Raw genomic sequence first — 17359 nt, 5'->3', positions numbered from 1 at the left:
TAGGACCTACAAGACCAGTGTTTCCAAATCTTCTGGATTCATATTCAACTCACAGGAAAAGAGAAAGCAATGTACATTTTCTTTTCTGAATCTTAGAGACTGTGACAGATACAAACCCTGTCTATTCCTAATTTTCTTTTCTCACTCCAAAATAAGAAGTAATAATTTCACACTGATTTTCTGTGAAGCTCTGAGCAGCTGCTTTATATACATCTCTCCCTCTCTCTCTTTCTTTCTCATAAGAGTTTTACAACTTTGGTAATGGACCACCACTTAAACATACTCTTGGAACTTGAACAGGTACTTTAGAGCAACCAAAAACTATTTTGTACTTCATTTTCAACAAGTTTCTTCAGGGCATTTAGATCTGTCTAACCTCCTCTGAAAGTCTCAGCAGCATCCTTCCACTTCTAGTCTCCTCTGAAACACCTCCAAGATCACGTAGTCCCCACCTGCCCAGGCCCCTGTTTGATCCCTTCTGTCTTCTCAGACTGTTTGGTGATTCCTAACACACTGTTTCACCCTTGTTTTCATTTCCTTCCCCACTGCTTGGTTTGTGCTCTTACAAAATATGTATCGTGCTCCTCCATAGGAGGATTTAAAGCAGGGACTTCTCTTTGCAGCAGGAGGAAGCCTAGGGTCATTTGTCTTCCTTTGTAAACACCCCTGCAGGGTCAAGAGACTTCTCTCACAGCTGAATTGCTTCTTGCTTGTCACTTCAACCACACCAGCAAGACTCTATCATGAGAGCCACCTAAATCCACTTGTCTCGCTTGGACGCTTTTGTAATTCCTACCAACTGCCCACTGCATCTTCACAGTCTTAAATAGCAAACATGGCCTCACATCTCTGCTATTAACACAATGCCTTATTTCAATTGCTAAGCTTGTTACTGCACTGGAGCTTGGTCCTTTGAAGTAGAGTTAGTAGTGAGAGCAGAAACTACCCTGCATCCTCAGGATGCAAGAAGCACAAAAGTTCTGACTTTTTCCTAGGGAGTCAACACAGTAAAGTAATTCTGAAAAGCAACCTTACAACTTAAGACAATGATACACCATGATTATGACATTTTAGATTAGAAATAAACCAACCTTGTATCTATGCAAGTTCCTCTCAGCAATATTACCCTTAAAAGATTGTGCTGGATAATACAGAATAAAGCACATGGAGAGAGCAGATAATCCTTCATCACTACACTTATTCACATCAGCTCCACTATCAAGAAGAAGATTGACAATATCATTGTGGGAATTAACCTGTAGAGGGGAAAATGTTTCAGGATGTTACTTTATTTTGTAAACACCCATACTTGCACATACATGCACACATTTCTAGCTTTCTATGTGGAAAGGACAGCATAGTTTGAAAGTAGTGACAGCCATCACTGTTAAACTAATTCAGATTTATATTTGCCACAAAATACAAACACAATACTGAACCATGTCTTACAGGGTTCAGAATGTGCATCTTTGAGCACCCTCAAGGACATCCCTCCCCTTCCTCCCTTTTTTATAATAATTTGTACCAGATTTCACAGGAATTCAGCGAGGATTCACACACAGAAAGAGACTAAAAGTGATTGAGATGGCTGTAGGGGAAATATAGCGTCCTAAAATATTATCTAAATTTTGCTGGACTTTTACAATGAATGCCAGGTGTTCAGGTAGCTGAAAAGGGCACAAAGAAAAGGGGATGTCATCCTCCCCTATAAGAAGTCATGCATGCACAGTTTCTAACCACCACCCCTTTCCAGCAAAAACAAAAATAACCCTGTCTGAATGTGATTACAGCTGGACAAGAAAAAAAAAAAACAATAATAAGGGCAGGGTCATATCCAAGAATCCAGATCTAGTCCACTGCATAATCATAATCAGAAATCACACTTGACAGTTGAAATCATTTTTAATGTTTACGGAAGTGCATCTTTTTGTAGATTATTATTTACTGTGGGGTTTGGCATGATACCATTCATTACAGACATTCCTCATGCCATACCTGTTTTGTTGTTTATTGCACACTCTCTTCATACTTACTATGTAATGGAACAAGAGAAAAATCTAACCCAACCTGCTGTACCAGGAATTTCTCATCTTATGGTAAAGAGTCATTCTTAGAGTCTTACAGCAGCAGCAGCAAGTGCTGTGTATCCATGTCTGTCTGCTATGTCCGGATGTGCGAGCTCATCCCTCAGAATTGCACAGACTCCATCAAAGTCTCCTTTTGCTGCTTTTTGAATTAACTGCTCTGAGGCAAGTTCCTTGGGGCCCGGAGGCCCATAATTACTGCGGGCTCCACTGAGAATGAAGTTGACATCTGAAGTAAACTCTGCTTCACAGCACCTAGCAAAGGAGAAAAAAGCACTGAGACATTTAAGCAGCTAGGTACTCTTAGGCTACTCAGGCAATTAAAGAAAAAACACATCAAGAACAAAACATGTTGTTGGGTAAGATGGGAAAACGTGAACAGCCATCATTTTAAGAACTATTTCAGATAGTTTGCTTAAATTACAGGCAGAAAGGCAAACTAGTCTAGGAGCTGCTAGCAGCAGCACACAGATTTTGGCTATAGAAGAGTTCATAAATATCTAGCTATCCAATGCCTACTAAATTAGAAAACAAAATCTAATTGCAAAGTGTTTCGACAAACAGAAGGTTTAGCATGCACAGTCATATCTGTTTAGGATTTGATTTATATCGACAGCTTTAGCTATGACTGCAAAATACACATATGTGACTTGCGTTCCCAACAACAAAGCAAACAAAAAAATACTCTACCTGCCCAAGGAACATCTGCATGTATAAGTAGCAAGCCATATATAAAACTAAAGTTCAGTGGGCAGTTACAAGCAGCTATAGACTTGCTGCAACATGTTTTTCATTCCCTTCCTTGAAGTAGAATAAGAGTTAAGACAACCATAGAAAGGTATCATTGGTATCAGATTTTGCTTGTTTCACTAAAAAAAAAAAAAAACTCCTCATTGGCAACTTGTCATCTTAAGACCATAAAAAAATATTCTGGAGAGTAGCTTCTATCATGCAACTTATATTTGAAAACAACGGATACCAGTGGATAATGATTTCTAAAAATCCATATACACAAATACATACAAATACATACAAATCATCAACAGCTACCTGTGCTTATAAACATGCATCTGCATTCTGACCAATAAGGGGGTTACATTTGCAATAGGCCAAGGGTCTTCCTCAAGTAGCTTTGGGGCATTTCGAAAATATGAAGCATCACACTCTTTCAAAAAGGTACGAGTCAAAGTAAGATGATCCGTGTTACGGGAATAGGCAAAGACACCTTCAGGCAAAATATTCTTGTCATCAAAAGGGAGATGTTTATAGCTACAGAGAAATGGGTCCTCCTCAACAGAAATATACTTTCTTTGAGAACTGGCACCAACATATCTGAAGTGTTCTGGAAAATCCAAGACAGAAAAATAGCCAGGCACTTCAGTACATAGTTTAATTAGATGATTCCTCAGCCACAAGCCAACATCCTGACAGCCATCTGGATAGCTCTCGATTCCTGGTCCAAATCGCTCATCAGATTTGTACAGCCCCTTAAGAAACAAGTAAACTCATTAGTATCAATCAGAGATCAAACAAGTTATACAGTTAAAGTCTAGTTTCTATTTAAACTGTTCTGCCTGGGCCTTATTGGTCCATTTCTTATTGACAAAGTAATAACTGCTAAAACTGTTCTGTACTACAAAGCCTTCATAGTCACTTTGATACATTTAATGGCAAATACATTAACTCTTCTAGCACAAGAACAGTGGAAGGCCCTAAATTTAAATCCATTGGGATGGTATGTTCAGATGAAATTTCATGTAGATTTTAGTGCCTGAGCAGGATTCTGTTTTATACTATTGTGTCCAGCTCTGGATTCATTAGCCACATTGCTACTTTTTAGACCGGGACAGATTTTCTGTAATGTTTTCCAAATCAGAAAAAATACCTCTGACACACACCTGCACAGATATAGAGTATGGGAATGGCAGAGCAGTTCCCAACTATTTCTTTTCTTACCATGGTAATTAACTTCAGGACACCTACAGCCTTGCAAACATGACAACATGTGTTTTTATTTGATGCCAACAGAAGAGCCTCAGACACAAATACAGCACTACAAGGCAGGAGTTTTAGCCTTCTTAGAAAAGCATGCTAGTTTGACATGACACTATGCATGAGCACTTCTTCCAAATTTAAGCAGGCTGATGCATATCCAGTGTTTCTGGATCACACATATGGCTCAAGGCATGTTCATATAAAGCTGTCACAGCCTCAGAACAGCTGTTTGGAACACAAATTAACACCTTCACTCATATTGAATTGTTCAGTTACAGAGATAAAGGAGAAGGAAAAAAGCACTATGACTGGCAAGAATAAAATTACAAGTTTGATTATAACCTGAGGCTATTCTAGTTTTCCCTTAGTTTCAGTTTATACATGATCTATTCAAACTAAAGTTTTCCTAAATCCATAATTAGTGCTACATTATCAATATTCAACAAGAATGTTATGTTCTTGTTCGTCAACTCAATGCAAAGGCTATATATTGTTTTGCTATATATTTTGGTTTATTGGATGAAGCACTGTTTCCTATTGCAGAGACATCCATGGATCAGTACAAGGGAAGGGCTGCCCTACGCTGGGCACTTTTTAGATACACCTTCTTCTTCTTTGCGGACAAACAATTACAAATTCTTAGAAAATAAGATTTCTAGCTTCTACTAGTAACAGCAGGCCTGGAAATGATACAAAAGAGACAACTAGCTATCTTGACACTTCAGAACGTTCTCTGTCTCCACAGTTTCTTCAAATAAAGTATTTTTCAGTTTAATATTGCTGGCTTCGTAATATGTTTGCTGGGAGTACTGACTAGCTAATTCGCTCTTCATCCAGCAAGGGGAGTCCAATGTAAGGACTTATACATTAGAAACTGGAAAAAGAAAATTTCCCAGGCATCAGATTTTTAGTTCTAGACAGATAGCATCACATTATCTCCTTCAAAAGTTCCCTAAGCAAAAGTTATTTACAGCAGAAGCTGAGTAGTTGAAAAGAGTGATCCGGCTTACTGGAGACTGAAGCATGAAGCTTTTGCTCTAAACAACCCAAACGCTAATGGAGCTCCCTGAGAAAAAACACAGTCAAATTTTCCTGTACTCATGCTGACTTTGAAAGGCAGGGAGATCATGGTAATAGCACAACTTTTTTCCAGTTACCTGAAATTTTTTGCCGTCCTTCCATTCCAGAGTCCCATAGCCTTCTACATGGCTAAGATAAAATGCTCCAGTGAATTTGGAACTGTCAGGCCAGTAGCAAATCCCGTTCCCATGGCGATGGCCCATGTAGAACTGTCCCACATACCTCTGTAATCCAGCATAAGAGAAAGGACAGTAAGAATGATACCGTTGAGAGGATAGAAATAAGTGAATTTTTAATTGCCTCCTTAATGCAACAGAGCAGCACTAACAAGGGGCAGGAAGCTGAGGATGAAACTGTTACACAGTTAAGAAAGACTGGGCAAATTCTCAGTTCCACTGTAGTCACTGTCTTCAAAACTCCGCCAAGATTTTACCAGTTGCTGCAGCAACTCTTTCATCATGTAGCAATCTACAGTTTATACTGTTTTAGCAGATGTGTCTCAGTGTTCATACCCGTTGATATGTTGCCAAATGATACGGGCTAAGGCAACATCTGTGAAAGGGTTCAACACCTCTCTCACAAAGACCTGTATCCCAATAAACAGGTAGTTAGGAAATTTTGCATCCAACAAAATGGGGAAATCATGAAAACATGAAAACACACATTTTGCCCCAAAACAAACATCTGAATGCATAAAAAAAACTAATAAAATCAAATGAAAAACACCTAGCTACGTGCTGACAAATCAATTTTTTCATCACAGGAGGAAAGAACCTCCACACATAGAAGATATTACTACTTCCAGATGACAAAATTCTGCTTGGAGAAAGAACTATCAATCAAATAAATCCCCTACCTCTTCTTTCTCATGAATTTTACTCACACCCAAATCTAACCACACGTACTCTTAAAGTACAACAAAAGTCAGTCTGCAGTGAGTAGTCAACATATATCTATAATTTTATTCAATATAAAATTGTATCTATAATTTTATTACATGTTATATTTAAATAAAATTATATATGTTAATTACTAATCTCATGTGTCTTCAGTCCCGCCATAAGGTGTTTGATTTCCAGCTGCAGGTGAAGTCACTGGAGATTCCTCCTTTGTGCACTACTTGCTTAAAAGATAAATTTAACTACTACTTTAAAATTGGCACTCTTGAACCTCAGCAGAAAGTTCTGAAAAAAAATGTATATCATAAATAAATATACTGCTGAACTGTATCAAGGTGACAGACACTAAGTCAAAAGGTCGTCCATAATCCCTTCTCTCTTCAGTGAAGAAATCCTTAACTATCAACCCATTCATTTGACTGATTTTGATTGAAACTTGATCAATTGTGATTGATTTTAGTCACAAACGCTTTAAGTTATCCATTATTTTTAAGCAAAAAGATAGACATTTGGGAGATATTTCACAGAAATTAATCAAAATTTTGTAATTGAAAAAAATTCCACTTAAATCAAAACCTCAATTCCTTAAATGCTTTATTAAAGGCATTTATGCCTCTTCAGTGTTATTTCTCTCCAAATTAAATCATCTAAAGGTCCTAATCAATCATATAGCTTGTCTTTAATAAAAGCGTTAACTGAAGGGATAGGATGAACCCCACTGAGAACAAAGTAGTCCTGGTATTCTGTAGCATAAACTGTGAAAATTCTTAATCAAAAAAAAAAAAAAAAGAAATAAAAATTACTAAGAAAGTTTCCTAAAGCTTAGTAACAGGATGTCAGGATGTACCATGGAGACTTTCATTTCTAGGTCATCACTCCAAATTCAGCCCAATTAACAAAAAATGAAAACTAGTACCCTCTATCAAGTGAGCTGCCAGGATAATCATCACCAAAGACAGGGAGCTGTTATTACTACTTCTGCCCGATGTATGTTAGGACTTTTGCTTAGAATGCTGAGTTTGTCCCCAAAAGTCAACAGTGAGGAACAATGCTGAGTAGAGTCTGGAAATCTTTATATTGAAAAATCAAGGCTGTGTTTCTCTACTCGACTGAAGACTAATTCTTGAGAGCACTGATAGTCAAATGTAGTTCCAGAGAGTAAAAAAAAAAACAGAGTGAAATTTAAACCTTCCTGTCTGGGTAATGGTGTAACTCACGTGTGAAAAATGATATCTCACTATGCAGACAACTGATCCCTAATGGATGACTGCAAGTTATGTTTCTGTGACAGCCTTCCCTGACAATTAAAACTACAGGTCAATATTCACAGCTGGCAGAAAAGAAAAACTATCACAAGGGAACCTGAAATATTAGTTGTTCCTTATGGCATTCCCACCATATAAGGAAGATGCAATTGCACTTAAGAGATTAAACTTTTTGCAGGAAAGGAAGCAAACAGACAAAAAGAGCCCGATCTCATGTGCTTGCTCACCTCCAGCTACCAACAAAAGTGCTGGGAGCTAATGTACGGGCAAACTGTAAGACCCTTACTACTTATGCATGGCCACACTCAATATCTGCAGCAGAAATGGGCACAAATTCTGTGTTCCTGGGAGTTTTGCTTCTGCTCATCCCACTAGAAGGCGCATGTCACCAGCAGCTGTACCCACGAGTCCAAGCTGTGGATCACAACCACTCTCCTATTGCTATGCAAAAGTCAGCACAAGGCAACACCCCTCTCTTCCTGCCGGCCTCCACGCACGGAGCAGGTGTCTGAGGCTGCTCTTCCTGCCGGCCTTCACGCATGGAGCAGGTGTCTGAGGCTGCTTTCTCAACAGACTGTGTTCAACCATCAACAGAGACACAAGACTCTCAGCAACGGCACTACAGCAACCATCTTCTGCTTACCCTGAGAGTGAGGGCAGATGACATCCTTCGGAGCAGGGCAGCAAAGCATGTTATCTGAAAACTCGTGTCCTGATTTGCATTTTAGCAGCGAATATATTATTAACCTGGACATGGAGCAACAGAATGCCTCAAAAGAGCAGTAAGGGCCAGCGCACTCGCAGGCTCTCAGACATTGCACGGAAACTAGGAAAGGGCTTGCCTTAGTGAGAAATAAGCTGAAACTACCTAATTTGCACAAACACAGAGGCAGCACAGAGACACAAGTCTAGGAAAACCCACATTTCAGAGACCTGCCTCCTTACAAATAAGTCACTCTCTGGAAGCATTCCCTCCAAAATATGATTTTATGCATTTCCTAGTTGGAACAGCACTACCCTGTGAAACACACAAAACAAACCAGGGGGGGACTCGAAGGCAAAAAGACCTGTGCGCTCCCTCCGCCCCAGCCGGCTCCCCAGGCCCGGCCCGGGCCGAGGGCGGGCCGGGAGCACGTTTGTAGCCGGTTTGGCGAGGCAAGGAGCTCCCCGGCGGCGTCTCCCTCCGGCGCACGCCGGCAGCCACCCCGAGAGACCACGCGTACCTCGCCGCCCCCAGGCCTGCAGCGCAGGCCCTCGCCGGGGCCGGGGCCGGGGCCGCCGGGCGCCCCCGCCTCCTCTCCGCCGCCCTCGGCCGCCGGCTGACTGGAAACTCGCTCGGCACCGGCCTCCATGGAGGCGCCGCCGACAGCCCGCCGGGCCGCGGCAGGGCCGGGGGGCTGCGCGCGGGCCGCGCTCCGTCCCAGCGGCGCCCGCGTTGCCATGGAGACCGCAGAGCGGTGAGGGGGGTGGGGCCGCCGCGGCCCCGCCCGCCCGCCGCCGCCGCCGCTGCCGCCGGGCTCGGTGGCCACCTGCCCGGACCGTCCCCGGTCACACCTGCAGTGGGCCAGAAGCCCTGGAGCGTCTGCAGCAAAGGCCTGGGGAGAAGAGGCCCCGAGAGTAATCGCTTCATGTAACTTGGGGAGCCTTCTCCTTCCATCCAGTCTGTGGAGGGCCAAAGCACCTCCACAGGAGCCAGGAGTGTGGCTTTGCTGGTGGGGCTGCCCCCCACCTCCCACAAGGCTCCTGGAGGGCCAGTGACTCTCCCCACAGCGGCTTGCTGGCCTTCAGCCTGCCATGGCTAGCTCTGAGGAGCAATTTCTGGGAAAGGCGTCATTCAAGTGTGCTGCATCACACAGCCCGTAACCTCCTGCGGGGGAGAGATGAGAGGGGTGCTGGGCGCAACGCAGTCCCACACAAAAGCAGCACAGAGTGTCACAGGTGAGGTAGAAGAAGTCTCTACAATCAGTGTGTGGGAAAGTGTTCCTGGAGCATCCCGTCCCCCGACAGACAGCCTCAGCCTGCCCACCTCGGCTGGAGCGAGGCCCATCTCCCATGCTGCTCCCCAACGCGTGCGTCGCTCTTGGCGAGCTCACTCAACCTGGTGCACAGCAGCGTTACACAACCAACACCGTTTTTCAAGCAACTGATGAACTTCAAGCTTCCTAGATGAATAACAGCAAGTGTAGAACATCATCGTTACTTTAGGACGACGAGCTGTCACAAAAATGCACAAAGTCTATGTCAGCCTAAGTTACCACGTGACCAGAGCAGTGACTGCTTCAGGGCCATGGCTCTGAGACCTCTCAGCCTCCTAAAAGACTTTTTTGGCACCAGCACAGTGGTGACTCCCACCTTGCACCTACTCAGCACAGCCTGTTATATTACTCTTCTAGACTGCTAGAATTCAGCCGCTGCTAGGCAGGTTGTAGTGACAACAATGTCATTGTTATTCCATTGTTGCTACCCAGACATTTTGAAGCAATGGAAAGCAGCCTAGCTTAGCAAATTTGGCTAGTTCACACTTGCTCTTCTTCTTTTGGGTTATTCCAATGCCCATACCATACAGTTTAAATTTGTAATGTTTTGTCTACACTCAGAAACCAGAAAGGCAATTTCTTGTCTCCTTTCAGGTAAAGCTATTGCGATTCTAAGTTGAGATTTGTGGGCAAGAGACCAAAAAAAAGAGAGATGGAATAATTTTTCCTCTTGACAAAGAACAAGCAGAGAAAGAAAACTCTCTGTCTACTCTTAAAGAGGCTTTTTTCTTGAACCAATAGGCAGTAGAATGAGATGTCCCGACACACTAGAAAATATTGACGGTAAAGTCCCCGAATACCTTGAGTGCAGGGCTCTGTACCAGGAAAGGTCAGTTACTCAGAATATATGCTTTCTATGTCTCAGGTGAGGTTATTATTAGGTTATTATGGGTTGGTTTTGTGTTTAAAGTTTATTAGGAATAAATTATGGATAAGATACTGTTTGCAGAAAAATACAGGACTGGAAGAGACCTTGTGGAATTGCATATCATTTTTTTTCTTTTAACTAAACTCTTCATACTGCATCATAAAAACAAGTATTTTGCCCCCTGCTTAAAAAGTAGTAATGTCACAGCCCAGGCTGAATTATAAATGGCTTGTATATCCTTTTGTCTTCTGTTAACATCTCTTCCACTTTGAATTCCTCTTGCCTGAACAAAATACCGCACACAATTCTGAGTGTAGTGCCTTCTATGTTTACATTTCCCTGTGTTTTCATCTTTTTCACCTTAGGATAGTTTCTGCTTATGTTTTATTCCTGCAGCTGTCTTGTGGCTCCTTAAGCATCTAATGTTTAATTGGCACCTTTTCCTTGGAGATGATCTCTGATATCTCCAGCTGTAAGAGTTCTTTGCCCACACATAACCAACTTCTCACTTGTTCTGTGATTCTGTGATTCTGTTAGCACTAGGTTTCGTACCAATCATTCTAATCCCTTTACTATGATAGCCCAGTCATCACCCAAATTATTAGCGCCTCTCAGCTTTCTAGCATCAACAAACATCAGTCTCGTACTCTTTTTGTGTCAAGACCATAAACTAAAATGTTAACCAAAACCAGTACCACACTAATCCTGAAAGGATCCTCCAACTAGTAACCTATGTTCAACTATACAGCACCCTTTTCAACATGGGTATTTGTCTCTCATTTTTCAGCTCCTCATGCCTTCCCCATACCCATCACTTACACTTCTTGTAAAAATCTCCACTTTAACCAAAAGACTTTTACTGAATTCCAGTGTGATTAGAGATAGTTCATCTTCCTTTTCTATGGAATCATTCACCCTATCAAAAAAGATATTCATTTGGCACAATCTACCATGATAAACCCATGTCATAGTTATTGCATTTTCAAAATACCTCCCTAGACACTCAGAGAAGATCAGGATCCTTATGAAATGCAGCCAGTCTCTTCTTTTTAAATCAGGCTAGTAGTGGGAGTGATGATTGCTATATGTAAAGTACACCAACAAAGCCAAGAGAAAAAAAACAGGAATCCCTTCTGCCTTCTGCCAGCATGTCGACTGTCTCACTGCTAATAACCTTAACCATCAGCCTAGAGAGTCATGCTTTCTCTAGCAGCCAGGATGACAGCAAGTACCGCCAGCAGAACTAACTTCATAGTCTGATGACGACTGCATTAGCCTGAGAGGTGGGAGAGGGGATTTTGAACCTGAGAGGGGAGTTTGAACCCTGTCCCACTAAACTAAGCTTTACAACTACATTTGCCACTTCCAGGATGAACACACTACATTAAGTATGACAATTCATTCCTGTAACAACTCTTCTTTTTTTTTAATTTTATAACAAAAGAAGTGCAAAAGTACTTGAGATTTTCATCACAAAATATCTAGGAAACTTCTAAGTAATGTGTCAAGCAAAATGAATATTTTTCATTTTGATTAATTTTAGAAAATCCCCTGGCCCTCAGAAGATAAGGGCCCTCTTGATCCTTTATTCTACCTGAGGTGCAACATGCCCTATTTTTTTTTTTGTTTCATTCTAACTCAAATCAGTAATGTAATTACTGTAACAATGTTTCCAGTGAACAACAGCCTGAAGCTGGTGGTTGGTTTATTTTATTTTATTTTTTAACAAACTATTATGAGAACGGGGGCTGTACTAACCACATTTGGTTTACAGTTGATCCATGAGCTCTGAAACGGTTTTCATTTCTTAAATGTTTATTTCTCACTCTTACAGGAACTATGACTCTTCGTAATCCTTGAAGACTGATACTGTGTGATTGGAACAAAAATAGCACAGCACAGATGGTTAAGGAACAAGAAAACAAAGAGTTCAAAATGCTGCTGGAAGCAATCTGCACTTTCAATTAATAGGTTTAATTATTACTTTGTGCTGTTACTCTTGCTGTTCTTAATGCTGCTCAGGGCAAGCAGCCTGTGTCAACACAGCACCCTTTGCTTCCCAAGCTCCATCTTTATAAGGTCATTATCTCTTTGCTAATCAGCAATTCTAGGTCTGCTTTCATTAAAGAACTCCTCACTCAACAGGGAGATACTTTCTGCATTAATATCTCCAGGCAGCAACCATTCCCCAGGCTTTCACAAATCAAAGCTATGTGGAAATTCAGCAAGGGTGCTAAGACCATGCAGAGCTGCCAGGTACAAGCCCAGGTGACACCAGTTTGCAGCATTGCTACTGAAGTTTGCAAGAATGTCTCCAGTTTGACTCTCCCGAAGTTTCTATCTAGACCTCCTTGCAGGATCCTGAACTCCATCATCTTGTGTTTACTGCTGCCAAGGCTACTCCCTCGTCTTTGACCAGTCCTTCCTTGTTCGTAAGTACAAGGTCCAGCAGATTGTCTCTCCTCGCTGGCTCCTCATCACCTGAGTTAGGAAGTCATCATCAATACACTCCAGAAACCTTCTGGCTTGCTTGTGCCCTGCTGTGTTGTCCCTGTAGGAGATATCAGGGTGCTTAAAGTCCCTCATGAGGACCAGGGCCTGTGAACATGAGGCTTCTTCCAGTTTTCTGAAGAAGGCCTCATCTGCTTCTTCCTGATCATGTGGTCTATGGCAGACACTCACAACAATATTGTCCTTTTTGATCTGCCCACTAATCCTGATCCATAAGCTCTCAGATGGCTCATTTCCCTTCTCTAGGCAGGGCTTCATGCATTCCAGTTGCTCTCTTACATAGAGGGTGACTCCCCCTCCTCACCTTCCCAGCCTGTCCTTCCTAAATAGCCTGTATTCATCCACTGTAGCATTCTAGTTGTATGAGCTATCACACCATTTCTCCATGATCCCAATGAGAAAAGAGAGCTGTAACCACACAGACTTCCAACTCCTGTCTGTTCCTTATGCTACATGTGTTAACATACAAGCACTTCAGAGAAGCACCCTGACATGCTGTCTTTTTAGAAAAACCATGACAGCTTCCCCCATAATGTGGTCCCATACACACTTCCTTCTTTACTTGCATACACTTGTGGTATACTTCCACTTCGGCCCTGTGTTGTTGGTGAAGAGGTCCCATCTGCTTACATCACCCCAAACCCTTTGTTTGCCAACCTCAACCACCGCTTCCTTACTTGACTGTTGGTCACTCTCTCCCATTGCTATCATCCTTAGTTTAAAGCCCCCTTTCCGAAGTCGGTTGGCCTGTTGGCAAAGATACTTTTGCCACATTTGGTCGGGTGGATCTGATCTTTACCAAGCACTTTTCAGTCTTTGAAGAGGGTTCCATGGTCTTAGATACCAAAACCTGGTAATCAACACTAGCTGTGCAACGAATTGCTGACCTGCAGTATCCATTCGGTCCTCCACAGTCCCTTTCCCTTCAGCAGCAGGAAGGAAGAGAACACCACCTGGGCTTCCATGCCCTTGACCATGACCCATGTGGTCACTTTGATACTTTCCAGGTCTCCCCTGGCAGTATCATTAGTCCTCATGTGGAAGAGTAGCAGGGGTAACAGTCAAATGGCCAGACAAGCTTTAGCAGCCTCTCTGCAACATCTGGAATGTGAGCCCCTAGCAAGCAGCAAACCGCCCCCCCTAGATGGCAGGTCAGGTCAGCAGACAGAGTCCTCCTTCTCTTACAGCAGGGAATCTCCCACTACTAACATTCCCTGCTTCTTCACAGTGCTCCTGGGAGGCTGAGGCTCAGCTCGCACAGATGCTCCATCTGAGAGTGTTCCCAAGTCCTCAATAGCTACATGGGGAGTGAACATCTTCCAAAGTTTCAAATCTTCCAGTGGAGCCAGAGCCCTCCTCCAGGTGCCATAAGTCACCAGCTTTCAGCCTTCGCCTTGTTTCCCACTTTGTAATGTGATAGGCACTGACTCTGCCTGCTCTTCCACTACAGCGGGCAGTTCAGGCTCCTATATCTGCAGAGTCTCAGAAAAGATCCAGCTTTATTCTCTCTTATGCTGCACAGTCTGCTGACCTCCTACCACAGCTTCTTGACTTGGCAGCTCGGCCTCCTGCAGGCAGAGATGCCGCTAGCCCCATCCTCAGCAAGAGGACCCAGGCACTCCCTGCAGCTTGAGACCCTGAGACTTGCAGGGCTGCATCCTCTTTCTGAAGCTTCACCTGGGTTAAACCCCGTAATGTTGCAGGGATAGTTGCTCTAATAGCTGTTGGGGACCATGCCCTGTTGCACATCATCACCATAGTTAAGGATGCATATGCTGGTCTGGTTAGTGTTGCTAGGCCCTTCTTTACATTATTCCGCACAAACTGCTCTATCTGTTGGCTGCCCTCCAGGCCTGGCTCTTACATAGGCCTCTCCATAGCACTGGCTAAAGCGGTGCTGGGCTGTCCCTAATCAGGGGTCAGCTGGAACAAAGACCCCAACAGGGTCTGATCGGGGCAATGGACAGCACTCATTAGTAGCTGCCAGAGCATGCTGGAGCTTCTCAGGAGAAGGCCTCCAGTGGCTGTCCTTATCTGGCTCTCCTTACCTGTCAGCAGCAGGCACCCTCTCGTTCCTCAGAAGTTCCCAGGAATGTCCCAGTAATCTCCAACAAAGTCATTAGAAGATCTAAGCAGAGCCTAGAAACTGCTACGCAAACCGCTGTGTCTGGTGGCTGCCTCTGAAGGTGTGCTCCCTTACATCTTTGATGATTATTTATTTTGTTTTCTACATTATTTATTATCTGCTCACATCATTTTTTTAAATTATGGCAATACAGAGGCAAATCTTCACAAAAGATGCTTCATTAGCATTCCTCTGCTTAGCCACAGGTCTTAGAGAGAACATATCTTCTCCAGGGAGATATCTTGTACCATTCTAATAACAGATGCTGCCATCCACTTATGTGGACTTTCTAAAGGGACTCATCTCTTCGTTTTTTTATTATTCTTGCTGCTATCTCCTAAACCACCTCTCTGTGTCACTGTCTTTTGGTTGTTTCAGAGCACTGTAGCAGATCCAGAGAGACAAAGACTTTCTGGTTAGGTTTGTGGCATATATAGAAGTGTTTCCACCACCAATCCACAATGTAAGAAATTCAGCAGGACTGTTGCTAAACAAAAGAGGAACAGCAGTTTCCATAAAAAGAAGCAGAGGAAAAATAAAACCTTATTCCAAAATAAAACCTTATTCCAAAACATATTACATGCAGCAAATGTTGTCCTAAATGTACTTATCTCTTTAAACCTAGGGAGGAGATATGCCTTGCAGTTACCCCTGAAAGTGAATAATTTTGGAATTTACACCAATATAAAGCAATAAAGTTAATGATAGTAAGCAATTTTAGGAATAATTTGTTCTTCTACTTTGTAGCAAGTCATTCTTTTCCTGCAAGGGTCAGTATGTCTTTCCACAGTGCAGCAGTGAGTGGAACTGCAGTTCTCTTTGTTCTGCAATACAACTCCCACTCTAGAGAGTGAATGGATATAAAATCCAGCAGAGATTTACTGTGAAAAGTCTTTGAACTGTGTAAACAACAATTAACTAACAAACATTAGAAGAAAGGGCGAAGAGGGGAAGAGGCGGAGGTGGATCTGCGTTTCTCAATCTGGCTGCTTACCATCTGACTCTAGCAATAGCTACTAGTTTTAAGCCTGCAGTGCTTTTGTGCCAATCTCTGAAAGGGCATGCAGTAATATGAACTTGCCTCTTCTTTTCTAGAAGATGGAGGAGGCATTGGTGTACTACATGAGATCCTGTGCACTCTTGTTTTTCATTTTTAAAGTTATAATAGCTGAATTGCACAGCAAGTGAGCTCAGAAAATTCTTGTAGCTGATGAAACCTGAGTAGGAAGAATGGAAGGTCCTTCTACAGGTTGGTCTGAGTTTGCACTACATTAAGGGTATTAATTAAAGATGGAGTTCTTAAAAGATGTTCTCAGTTACAGCTAATAAATATTCTGAGATGAGCTCTTTTCTGCTGAATGAAACCCAAATTTTGTTGGCCACTTTCTCCATGAATAGTGCAACAGATCATACAGTAATGAAAATGATTGGTTCTCATACCTCAGATGCTTGAGGACTGCCCCAAAGCCAGGAGGATGTAGAAGGTATCCTTCCATGAAATTTCAAACAGTAGTAGCTTGCTGTTGACTAACAGCTCTGAGGTGTCCACATGGGCATGGATTCTATGAGGCTGGAAATCCTATGTTCAGCAGCACTGCTTCATTAGATTTTGAGAAGAGCAAGCTCTGAGTTCAAAGCTCCTGATCCTGATCTGTCTTTGGATGTTGAAACTGCGTGATTTCAAGAAATGGCCACTTCAATGAGTGGTTGTGACGCAACACTTCTACTATTAGAATTGGAAGGCCCCAAAAACATGACAGTATAAATGCCAGCTTCCGGGAAAGAAGGCAGTACACTTCCCTGTAAATAATAATCTTTTTTAAATCTTAATTTGAGCTGGGAATACATAAGTGTTATTTCTCAGATTTTACATTTTCCTGTAGGCAAAAATATGTTAGAGTATTTTAATTTCTTTCCCTTATATTCTGTGTATGCTGTGGTATTGTCTTGTGGTCTCAGCTGTGATCCCCTCTTCTTTATTTGAATTATTTTTAACTGCTAGTTTTAAGATGCCTTTTAATTATGATTTGTATGTATTGAACTCTCCAATTTAATTTCTTTATGTACAAATAATCCTTCTTCCCAAATAAATAGAAATGAAACAGCACCCAGGCTGGTAGTGACAATTGGGTAGCTCATGGGTAGAATCAGGGGCTGAGAAAGTCATTAAAGCTGAAACGAAACTTTCATTTTGCTTTTTTATAACTGCAGGTCTGGGTGCTATTTCTTAAGTAGTCTTTTGTTGTAATGGATTAATCATTTGCCTTTGCTCTTTCTGGCAAGGAATCAAAGCGGCTTTTTAATTGAGAATACAGACTGTCATAACAAAGAAGGTAGGAGATCATGTTCTTTTGCGGTTGTTGTCTGATGTGCTCCCTCTGTACAAAAGAGAAATGAGAAGGTGCTATCCTCCTTCTGGAAGAAAGTCAGAAAGTGGTTTTAGAGACCTCAAGTCCAAGTCTCAGCTAACAAAACAGAATCACACAGAATCACAGA

The 17359-nt window shown here is 42.3% G+C and overlaps 1 protein-coding gene across 1 annotated transcript in view; it reads right to left on the bottom strand.

Annotated features, from left to right (window-relative positions):
* LOC104139729 (ankyrin repeat and MYND domain-containing protein 1) overlaps nt 1-8742 on the bottom strand; it is a 67678-nt gene extending 58936 nt beyond the window's left edge. The window contains exons 1-5 of the mRNA XM_068915359.1: nt 8547-8742; nt 5237-5383; nt 3135-3571; nt 2123-2339; nt 1092-1256 (exon numbers count right to left, since the gene is read on the bottom strand). Coding sequence (XP_068771460.1) covers nt 1092-1256; nt 2123-2339; nt 3135-3571; nt 5237-5383; nt 8547-8675 — 1095 coding nt within the window. The 5' untranslated portion in view covers nt 8676-8742. The remainder of the gene's footprint in view (nt 1-1091; nt 1257-2122; nt 2340-3134; nt 3572-5236; nt 5384-8546) is intronic.
* Between the last annotated feature and the right edge of the window lie 8617 nt (nt 8743-17359).

Source organism: Struthio camelus, chromosome 20 (assembly GCF_040807025.1).
Source record: "Struthio camelus isolate bStrCam1 chromosome 20, bStrCam1.hap1, whole genome shotgun sequence".
Lineage (NCBI taxonomy): Eukaryota > Metazoa > Chordata > Aves > Struthioniformes > Struthionidae > Struthio > Struthio camelus.
This window is presented reverse-complemented; position numbering and strand designations above follow the sequence as displayed.